Genomic DNA, 12,047 nt, shown 5'->3' on the forward strand with positions numbered 1-12,047 from the left:
CGTTTAAAGGTAAACAAATTGTAGCTAGTTACACAGAGCGATCCCGCTAACTCGCCTTTATCAAGACGCGGCCGAGAAGAATTTCTCGGCGAGTAATCGCGCCGTAGCCCGCTCTCGCTACCGCGATAAAATGTCGTCGCCTACATAAATTTGCATCGCATCAGCACGGTGCTCGGAAAGAAGCTCCTTGGCTTCCCGTGACCAAGAAGTTTGCCGCTACGCAATCGTCTGCAACGCGCAATAAATACCAAGGGTAAACTCGCGGGGAGAAAAAAAAAAAAGAATTTCCGTTTAAGATTAATTCGCGGTAATGCTCGCGTATTAAAAAATTGCATTTTTGCGTGCGAATACTGTATATTCTTGTGTATTTAACGTGAACTTTTTACCGCGTAGCCTTCAACCGTCGGTTCTTAATCTTCTGTTATCGATTTTCTTTTATTAATATACCTTTTTTTATATATAAAAATAAAAATATATTGTGATTATTTTACGTATTTGTTTCAAGTATTAAGCACGAAATAAAAATGAGTGATCTATGTAGAATAATGTAAACTGGAATTGTTTTGGTGACACCAGATAAATTTTGATAATGATACCGTTATCACGAATTAATGGACTTTAATAAGTTAGTTGTGCAATAAAAAAAAAAAATGTAATCGCTTTACCGGGCCTGTGAGCGCGAATTAATTTATCGTCGTGTTCTCAGCAATTACGATTGATAATTCTTCCAATTTTTTTTTTTTTTTTTACTTTGTGCACGAATATTTGATTCACATTCACATTTAACTCAAATTTCGCGAGATACACACACCAGCTCGGGCATCCAGAGTTCGTTCGCAGCGTGCGTGTTCTTATCTTTTTAGGTCAAGGATTAGTTGATTCAACAGTTCGTAATTGAGGAAAAGTTCATTATACGTATATCTTCGTCCTACGTATATAAAAAAAGCTTTGTTACTTTTTAATCCTCTTCAAGGTTTTATCAAAAGATTCTGAGAGAAAAAAAAAAGGAAAAAGAAAAAAGAAACGATTCGTTGATATAATCGCAGTCAAAGTAGAAAATATAATACACAACACAGTGTAATGAAAACACGGGTAGAAATAGACCGATTAATAATTTCGTCGAGTTAAACTTTTGTAGTAAGCAATTCCATTTTAGCACCGTAATAAGTTTATACGAAAGAAAGTGGTGAGAGCGACGCTTTGTGACTGGGCTTGAAAAGCTCTCGGCGTATGAGAGCCGTATTCCATTTCGCCTTAATCCGTTTTGCGGGAAAAGCGCGTCCAACACGTGCGCGCTTTTTGCACGGCAATAATTGCATTCCTTAATACCACCGAGTTCTTCGGGTTTCCATCCGGTGCGCCGTGGCTTCGCGTGAGTCCCGCGCGCGTACGGGCACGTCTGACGTGGACAACTTTCAACGCGAACAACCACGTCAGAGCAAACGTCGTTGGCCGATTCATTATTAATGCGACTGACTGCGAAGACTTTTTCACCGACGCCTTCCGTCGCCACGCGATCACGCAATCGCGCACGAAGGCCGAGGTACCTCGCGAGGAGGTAACAACGACGTGAGACGGGCTTTAAATCTTTACATACGCGCTCTTTAATCCGGGATTTTTTTTTCTTCTTTTCTTTCGTCAATTACTCGATATATGCGTATAATTGAGTTACGTTATTTAGAAGACAGAATTGTTTCTTATTTTTTTCTTGATTCTATTTTAAGAGAGCCGCATGAGATTGAATTTTTTCACGCTAGTCCAATGAGCTTTTTCTTTATTTTATTATTTTAATTCGCATTTTTATTAATCGTACAAAAGTATCTTAAAATGAAAAGCGATGAAGCTGCATAATTTAACGTAAGATACAATGATATATAAATTGCATAATGATTCGCGTCGCGTTTCGCTCAGCCTTCATAAATAGCCGCGACAAGCTGGCGGCTGCAAAAATCGCTTGGCGCTTAATAAATCGTTTAATAAATCGTACATGTGTGGTGAAATTGCATTAGGAATTGACGCGGCTGAGTGAGGTTAATTCATTTTAAGGTCGCTCTTTAAAGTCGCGGCGTGCCGTGATATTTAGCTCCGCCTGGGCGCGTTGTACCCACATCGATATCACTTCACGCGATTATCCATTTAATTAATTTATTTTCGATCGACCTTCGTCTCGTTATACTTTAACGTCACATCCATTATCGTTTCTATGCGTTTATACTTTCTTCGTTGCATCATTCCTTCGCTATTGCGATTTCTCGCGTCGCGTGAAACGTGCTTGACTTATGACTTTTAACCGTAAAACAATCGTGACAAATAATTCGAAAACCACATATATATATTTCTTTATTATTTCGACAATTATATATAATTTAATTATGCGATATGACGTTGATTAACTTTTAAACATTGAGAAAGTAGAGCGTCAACGTTGCGGAGAACACGGGCCTTTTAATACATTATTACATTTATTAATATAATAAATTTTGCGAATAAATTTTATCATAAAGAAATTCGTGTATAATAACAAATTTTGATTAAGTCGCACGTGTTATTTTTTTAAATTTTTGATTTGTAATTGTTTCATTATATTCTCATATAATCCACGGATGGAATTCCCGCGAGATTTAAAGTCGAGTTTCTCATCAGCATACTTTTATTATTTATTTTTTACTCCGAGTTTGGATGAGCGTGCTAAGAAGAAAACTGAGAGTCGATGCGCAAGGTGCGAAAAAGATAACATACAAGGCTAAGCGTATACGCATCCCAAGCTAACGAGGCTTCGATGAAAACTTCCAGCGGAAACTCGCAAACCAGTAAGGTTTACTTTGGTAGAACGTTATTGCCAAGTAGTCCAGCTAATCGATACTGCAAAACTTCCACTCTTCTATCCCTTAATAGGAAAAATACGATCGCGGATGGTGAATCCCATTGCCGTGAAAATGCAAACTCGAGCATCGAATCTATAGACAAGAGTCGATAAATAATCCTACAATTTTTTAATCGGATAAAAAAATTAAAAAAAAAAAAACCCAAAAACAATTTTGTAATTTGTTTGATAAGGCTTTTCATGTCGTTCAAATAGATAATATATTAATTTTAATTCGCGACGCGTTGATTTCGAAGTATTGCGTTATCTTTTAAATTTTAGCTTCTGCCATGTAGCAAAATGCTGCGCCATAAAACATAAGAATTTGATTTTTTATTTTTTATTTTTAATGCTCACAATAACGTAGATAGTTTTCCCGGGCAAGTTACGTAAATTAAAAAAAAAAATAAAATAAAATAAAACATGCACGTATTTGTAATGCGAGCCTAATAATTTATTAAGGATATCCTTAAGCGTGAAGCAATCAAGAATTTTCCGCGCAATACAAGTGGCTGAGTCAAGTATGCTCGAACAATGACGTTTTATCTTCTCTGCGTTTAAGTGTCGCTGTATGACATACAAATATGCACTCGATATGCGCGTGTATTAACACTGCTCGTGCACGTAATGCAGTTTTATCTATCGCGAATGCAGTCGCAGATTAGTTTCACGGATGACCTTAGGCGAAGAAATTATATCGTTCACATCTCTATTTCGCGCGTACAACAAAATTTATCTTCCATCTCCATTATTCTTGACGCGAAGTTGTCACGTACATGATAAATGAAGCCGATGGGGAAAAGAAAGAAAATTACACGTTCTTACGATACTATTTATTTATACATATGCATATGCTATTAAGCCGGAAAGTACATAGGCTAATTATTTTACTTGTTTTCCATTTGCATCTTATCGTGCATTCTCACTTCTTTCATACATACATATATTTTTAGATTAATTTATTACACTTAAAAGAAAAAGATATGAAGCGCGGTTGTTCCACTAATTGATCAAACTCCGTTGTATTAAACGCCTCAGTATACGCTAAATTTATCTACGATTGTTTCTAATATTCTTTTTTCGTGGCGTCTTTATGTACACAAAATTTACTTTTCGCGGTGACGTTTTCGGTGATTTTCAACGCGATATTTGACAGTCCGGCTTATACAATCCGACGTGTTTTCTCTAAATCTCCCGGGTCGCGTTGTTCGACGGGAGGTTTCTGCGAAAGCCGGGTGAGCTCCGGAACTTATTTGCTGCTTCGTTATACACGAATCGTCCCGGCGTAAGTTCGTCGGCTAAAGTTAGCACGTGCCGATGTGCGGGGCGGGCGACGGAGGTGATGCCGTTCAATGCACGACCGGCGGATTTGTTTGTCGCGCGTTTCTATCGGCTTTGTGCGGCCGTTCACTGTCGCGTAATAATCCGCACCCCTGACGCTCTCGCACGGCACGGGGAGAGAGCTCTCGGTTGCTTTTTCTGCACCTATTCCTCGATCGTGCCCCGATCGCGCTGCATTTGCTTCCGTCCAGCAGGTACGCCTTCCCGTGGCTGACTCCGGTTGATCGTAGTGTGCGTAAAATGCGATCGATGCCTCTCGCCGGGGGAGAGAATCGTGTGTCCCCCAGGTGTTCTCGGTGTATCTTCAACGGTTGTTCCGCAACAGTATTGATTTGCGTTAGTTTCGCCATCCTTGATCTCAGAAGCGAGCGAATACATCTGATACACGAGCATTTTGCTGTTTTCTCATCGATTATCATCTCGTGATATTTTTTTTTTTTTATATATGTTAAATTGCGACTCAGGTAGCATGTTACTCTTTCTCTTCCTCTGCGACACGGAAAAAGATTGTTGTCGAACATTCATTATTAGAATACTTTTCGTAAAGAACGATATCTGTAAGGCTGTTGATTTTTTTTTCTTCTACGTGCCGAGGATATCGACGCTTTTTTTTTTTTCCATTGCGGCATCAATCCCGGATATCAATACTGCATTTCGACACCCGGGTTACCGGGTACAATGCGCCGCGCGCGAATTAGCGGATTTCGCGACGGTGGAAATCGATGTGAAATTGAAGCTATTATTCGCGCGACAAACGCTTTCACGGCCCGGCTTTATGCGACTCGGAGAATTACACGCGGCTTTTCAGAATCCGCCGCTGATGTGCATTTCACGGGAGGCGACGTGTTCCTCTGTTGAGCACGTCAATCTCGGGACGGCCATTCAGGGAAAATCTATGCGGATCCAGTATACGAATCAATGAGTCCTACGTGCCTATGTGTTTTTCCTTGCGTGTCACTTCGCGCGTATCGCGAGCATGCAGGCCGGACGGACAATTCCCTTTTCCACGTTGCGAACGATTGTATTTCCAGCCGCGTCCGTCCTCCATCCTCTTCCATTATTTCTAAGTAAACGGTGCCACGCAGTGAAGCCTCCTGATCCGCGAGACTAATTTATGCGAGACTGCCACGCGAAATATTTAAACTTCGAAGCGTTGCAGAAATGCGTGTAATGGAATCTCTATTTTAAGAAAAGATCTGAACGAGACATTTGAAATTGATAGGAAATACGGTAAATCTGGAACACGCGCGTGTAAGACTGGCAACGCAAGTCGATCGCGTTCCTCCCTGGCTAGATGTCTTACGAGAAAATCCGTCTTTCCGAGACGCGTAAATATTTATGAAACGTTGCTATTAGAACGTACAAAGATCTCGCTATCGCCCACTACGTCCAATTTTGAAACGTTAATGAACGCTCGGAAGAGTAATCGACCTCGTGCATTAAACTTAGAGGTTCCTCTCGTACGATAAAAATATCTGACCCCTTGGCCCCGCGTTTTAACGAATTTATTTCAATATTATATCATCCTAATTCAAGCAATCGTAATATCGTCGGCTTTTGCTCGTAGTTTTTCAGGCGTATTAAATTTTTTTTTGTCGTCGATTATTTTCGAGGACATCTTTATGTTAATTTCTAATTTTGCAATTAGTAATAGCTACCGATAATAATAATTTATTGGGTCTATTGAGTGACAGGCAGTTTTAGACAAGCCGATAGCGCGCGCATAATTATACATAAGATTCGATAATACCGAATAAATTTCTGTGAAACTTGGATCTATCGTGCATTGTAGCGCGAGAACTTGCACTATAAATCTTCCCGACATTCAAAAACTGTCATCTGCACGTTCAACTCAGCCACTAGCTACGCCCATTCCGCACGCCAAATTCGTTTTCGCGGTTTCCTTCAATTTGTTCGCGTCAAATTATGGGATCCGGAAGCTCCTAGTATTTCTCCTGGCCGTAATTTAAACTGGGACACCTTAAAGTAGATCCTTCGAGGGACTTAAACACCTGGAAGTGGAATACAATTTTCGTGCACTTGCGAGCCGTTTAATTATTAAACTAATTATTAGATGTAGAATGCATTTTTTTTTATTTCTATTAATAAAAAATTTTTACAATTTTTGCTTAATACCAAAACGATTTAAGTCTTTAGTGATTTTATTGTATGACAAGCAAATTTTAATGACGAGTTCTAATACTGTCTTTCTTTTTATGTTGCAGAATTGCCAGCTGAGGAGGGTAAGTACTGATAACTTTCGTCTGTTGATGTCGTACGGCGTAGAAAACGGGTTGGCGATAGATTGGCATACAAATTACTTTCAACGTAGTCAAACGAGTTTGTAAATTGGAAACTTGTCTTTTTTTGTTTTTTCTTTCTTTTTTTTTTTCCCCGCTCTTTTACAATCCGCCTTTATATCAAACTGTGACTTGACTGTGTTGTTTCGAGTCAGACGTTAATTTACAAATTATAAATTGCCGAAATTTTTTATAGTTTCGCAATAAATTAACAAACATCAAAACAGGCAAGTTTTACGTAAAGAAGATTTTCGCCACGTGCTGTTCCTTGTCGAAGTAGGCCAACACGCTTGTTCCGGGAATTTCGTAAGCTTCGAGAATTAACGTCGCACGCGCTACGTTGCATGCACTCGCAAATGTCATATCGATTTAATTGGCCGCTCGTAGGAGACAAAGCCACGAAAATCGTCCTTGCCATCTCGCAACGTCGGGGTTCAAGAAGCTTATAATGCTAATTAATCAAAATAGAAAAACGAGAAAGACAAATGTTCACGAAATGAGTATATACTTTTGCGCAAAAAATATAAAAAGAATTATGATAATCACAATACATATAAAATATTAAAAGAAATGTTTAATCAATATTTCTTTTTACGTTCGAGCTCTTCGAATATATGCAATGTCAAGTTTCGATCTTTCGGGCGGAGTTTTTCCATTATTCCTCAATCGTTCTCCGGCAAATCTTTTTCTGACTACATATTATTCTTTCATAACTAAAAGTTAACAAATCTAATGTGACGATATTAAACTGATTCTTTTTTTTTTCTTTTTTTTTTAAATGTACTTGTCTCAAAATTGACTTTTATCTACTGAAAGGCGTAGAGATATCAGCTGAAATAAAAAGTACTCGGTAAAGCGGTTTTGGATGTAAAATAGAGCAATGATAAAAGGAAATATATAGAGCACGGGACTCCAGAGAAGCTTGTGAGAGGTACCCGGTGCCACTTGCCCCATTTTCCATGTCGAAAGACGTAGCGCACGTCACCTTCGACTCGGCCGTAATTGCATCGGCATTGCACTCGACCCGTGCGGAGGTTCGCGCTATCTTTCCGCCGGCCTTCGGCAACGGATTGCCGCGGTTCTCGGCTCGTTCTACTAATCGTGTGAGGTACAAGTAAAATAGAAATAAAAAAAAAAGAAGAATTAATTTTGAACTCCGAAAACTCACAAATTTTACCGAGCAATTGAACCACAGGAATTTTACTTAGATAAGCCCGAGTCGAAGTCGAAAGCGTGACAGCTGACATTGGTGATAAGAGGTTGCATGCGTGCAATTTGTATCGCTGCATACGCGTGTAATCAATATGCATTCCGCAATTGCAGAGAGGTGGATCGGCCGCGGCGCGAGTTGAACGTATTTTTAAATCGGGGATCAGTTCTGCCATTAATAAACATTTTCGGCTATCGAAGATAAATAGATGATAAGATAGCCCGCGGCGTCATTGAATTAATACCGTTTTCAACGCAGTAATATCCAAATCTCGACGAGTTCTCATCGAGTTTTTTTTTTCTCCGATAACGTAAAGGTAAAGTTTTTTTTTTCCTGATAACTGAAGACGCGCTTTTCGTGTGATATACGATTTTTTTTTTTCTTGTACGAAAATAATCTTCTTTATACTCGAATGAATCGACGTCATTCTCTCACGAATTCAAATTGCCGACATTTGAATCCACGGTCTTGATTTCACGGCAATTACTAGGTAGACTCGTTCTTAGAAAATTATATCCAGTGTTTTCAATCGGCAAATTGCACGTTTTCATTTTTTAAATGAAATTTTCTTTCGTGGATTCGGACGGTAAACGATGGGAAGCTCGTGCATAACGAAAACGAAGGAAAACTCACGGCTCTCGCGAACAAACGAGTTTGACTTAGGTTGGCACGTTTATTCTTCAGCGTTTCACCGTTATTATCACACTTTATATAATCCTGAAACGCGTCGGAGGAGAGCGCGATCAAGGTCGTATTAATGAGATTCCTGTCGTAAATTAATCGTGCAGTCGGTTACGAACGCACAACTGCCTGTAATCGTTGCCGCGCTCCGTCCATCATACACGTGCGCGCGATCTCCATGTATGCGACCACGCTCTATCGGCCGATTGACAACGCCTATTGTCACACACTAGATCCGGTAATGAAGCATGTTGCACGTATGCACGTGGGTGAGAGCAAGGCGGGACGAAAGAGAGAGAGAGAGAGAGAGAGGTAGTTCAGGAGAAATGTGCGCTGGTTCGCAGTACTACAATAGTCCGGCACGTCATACCGCAATATTAATTTCCAAGACCCGGTGGAATGTGCACTGCGATATTACGTGAATTTTATGTAACGAAATGCATGCATATGACGTGTTTACGTTACCGGAAGGCGTGCGTTAAGATACAAAAAGTGGTTTTAATATGTCGCATTAGCGGCGCGTGTGTGGATGAATCGTATATCTGATTTCTATGAGCTGTAAAATTCACGTTAACAAGGTTTACATAGTCTGCGAACTAACTGATCCGCATCATTTATTATTGCTTTATCTAATTAAAACTAGGCCTCGTTACAATAGAGACACGCACTTTGTAATTTTTGAAACTTTGCCACTTTGTTGTTTGTGATCTCTGAAAAATTTTTTTTTTTTTCTATATAATACTGTTAAAAAAGAGGGGAAAAAAGCGTGTGATCTAGCGCGAAGAAAAGATAATGGCACAGGGTAAATTGGAAGAAATGGAGACAGGAAGCGCCACTTACACAATTGCCGAACAATCGAATTTTCGCTCGTTCCTTTGGCGGCTGCTGTAAATTACAATTAATGAAATCGTCTACCGTGGAGCAATGACGTCAATCGCGTGCAGGCAAAAGGTGCCAGCCATCAAGGACGCCCAGGGCTTGCCCCTGACTACTTGATAACTTTTCTTCTCTTCTGACGCATGTGCTAAAATATGTTTTTTCAGTACAACTTGTTCAGTCGCGGACGTCTGCGACGAAAATTTTTCCTCATAATACTAATTTAGTTCCTTGCGCTTACGAAACACATGTTAAAAAGTTAAGATCTATAGATCAACACCTAGAAACCGTATAGAAATACGTTTTATAATTTCTGCGTATGGCAAAAATAATTCTTAATCTGCACTTTGGCCTTATTACGTTCATGATATCAGGACTTACGCAAAACGTATGTAATAGGTATATACGTTATTATTATTAAATGTATTTGAGTATTATACATGTAATAAGGTAAGAGACATAAATGTTTTTTTTTTTACAATTTTATTTATTTTATCACTCTTAGTCGGTAGAAATAATTTTTTCTCGGGACGTAAAACTATGTCAATGAGATGTAGTATTCACAAACGTACGTTATTATGTGCCTAGTAATGATGCAAGGCCACGTAATAATAAGGCATTGTTGACGATTGCACTCAATATTGACTTCAACATATTAAATTGAATATCTGCATTAATATTACTTACGAAGATTAAATGTTATTTAAAATTATATGTAAGAGAGTTGTACTACTTTAAAATTGTATGCCAATTTATCGCAATATTTTTAAGTTGCATGTCAGATAAAATATTTGAACTGTTGTTCGAAATCAAATTCTTATTTATATGCAAGAATTATTATTTAAAAAAAATTTATTATACTAAAAACGCATATTTTCTTAAAACAGGAAAATCCATCTGGCAACTCGTCCTGGAACAGTTCGATGACCTTCTAGTTAAGATTCTTCTATTAGCTGCTATTATTTCTTTTGTAAGTATACGACACGATTAATTTCAAAAGCTCTAGAAATATTTTATGAAATTAAAAGTTTTCCAATTAATTTTTTTTCCCGAAATAAACGTATCTTTGAGAAAATTGAAATTTAAAGTGATGCAAATCACGTTTATTAAATATTATTTTATTGATTATCATTTATCGTTTGCTGTTACGATTTGTGAACTAAAAACACTTCGTCGATCTAATCTTTTATCGAAACTATGAAAATACCAAATTAATTAATTTTCTTATTTTTTTTGTCGAATCTTTTGGTGCATGCCGTTTCGCTAAAAACACCGTAATTATATGTTTACGGGGGTTCAAGGGTAAATAAAGCTAAATATATCTTCCACGAGAGGTGAAAAAATAGCATATTGATTTCAAGTAGCCGTGGTGATCTGATTTTCTCTGAGCGCATAAGAGAAATATGTAACATTCATTATGGAGTTTGATCTATAAATTATAAAAATCAATTATATACATATATATCAGAAAACATTGAAGACACATTTTATTTCATTGAAATATATTTTTCAATATCGTTGCGGTAACTAAGAAAATTTCTCTAATTAAATTATTATTTTTCGTCAGGTATTAGCCTTATTTGAAGAGCACGAGGATGCGTTCACGGCCTTCGTCGAACCCTTCGTCATCTTGCTCATCCTCATTGCTAACGCCGTGGTCGGTGTCTGGCAAGAACGAAATGCCGAGTCTGCGATTGAAGCGCTCAAGGAATACGAACCTGAGATGGGCAAAGTTGTGCGAGGGGACAAATCAGGCGTCCAGAGGATTCGAGCCAAAGAAATCGTGCCCGGCGATATTGTAGAGGTGTCGGTAGGTGACAAGATCCCGGCCGATATCCGTCTATCCAAGATTTTCTCGACTACCCTCAGGATTGACCAGTCCATTCTGACTGGAGAGTCGGTGTCTGTAATCAAACACACCGATCCAGTGCCCGACCCACGCGCTGTCAATCAGGTAAAGCTGCAACCGCATAAAAACATTTCCGCTACTTTTTCTTAGACATCATCTTTCAAATATCAACGATATATTTTTTAATATAAAAGCTGACATTAAAAAAAATTTTATGTAAAAACTTCTATTCGTGATTTGCATAATTAATTTTTTTACACGATTTGATTATAACTCTTGAAAATGTTTGCTAATAAAATCTGTTTTACTGTTTCTTTAGGATAAGAAAAACATTTTATTCTCTGGTACCAATGTCGCCGCTGGAAAGGCTCGAGGTATTGTTATTGGAACTGGTTTAAATACGGCTATTGGTAAGATCCGTACAGAGATGTCGGAGACAGAGGAAATCAAGACGCCATTGCAGCAAAAGTTGGACGAGTTTGGCGAACAACTGTCGAAAGTTATCTCCGTCATTTGCGTTGCCGTGTGGGCCATCAATATCGGCCACTTCAACGACCCAGCTCACGGTGGTTCTTGGATTAAGGGTGCTATTTACTACTTCAAAATTGCCGTTGCTCTCGCTGTGGCTGCTATTCCCGAAGGTTTGCCCGCTGTAATTACAACTTGCTTGGCCCTGGGCACTAGGCGTATGGCTAAGAAGAACGCCATTGTACGATCCTTGCCGTCTGTAGAGACTTTAGGTTGTACGTCCGTCATTTGTTCCGACAAAACTGGCACTTTGACGACTAATCAGATGTCCGTTAGCCGGTAAGATGATTAAGCAAACAAGATTACTACAACGTAGATGCAGATTCAATTTTTTAATCTTTATTAAATGTTATATAAAGATTTTGTTTTATTTAGCTTGATTATTTAAATATTTGATTA

At 38.6% G+C, this 12,047-nt stretch overlaps 1 protein-coding gene across 7 annotated transcripts in view; it reads left to right on the top strand.

Moving 5' to 3' along the window:
* Serca (ATPase sarcoplasmic/endoplasmic reticulum Ca2+ transporting SERCA) overlaps positions 1 to 12,047 on the top strand; it is a 39,053-nt gene that overhangs the window by 12,505 nt on the left and 14,501 nt on the right. For 6 of the 7 annotated variants that reach the window (XM_070668738.1, XM_070668743.1, XM_070668744.1 and 3 more), the window contains exons 3-6: positions 6,430 to 6,447; positions 10,159 to 10,241; positions 10,839 to 11,225; positions 11,440 to 11,927. In XM_070668738.1, coding sequence (XP_070524839.1) covers positions 6,430 to 6,447; positions 10,159 to 10,241; positions 10,839 to 11,225; positions 11,440 to 11,927 — 976 coding nt within the window. Of the gene's footprint in view, positions 1 to 2,595; positions 2,811 to 6,429; positions 6,448 to 10,158; positions 10,242 to 10,838; positions 11,226 to 11,439; positions 11,928 to 12,047 lie in introns of those variants that run through there. The other variant, XM_070668745.1, reaches the window with a different exon arrangement.

This window comes from Cardiocondyla obscurior, linkage group LG18, assembly GCF_019399895.1.
Source record: "Cardiocondyla obscurior isolate alpha-2009 linkage group LG18, Cobs3.1, whole genome shotgun sequence".
Classification (NCBI taxonomy): Eukaryota; Metazoa; Arthropoda; class Insecta; order Hymenoptera; family Formicidae; genus Cardiocondyla; species Cardiocondyla obscurior.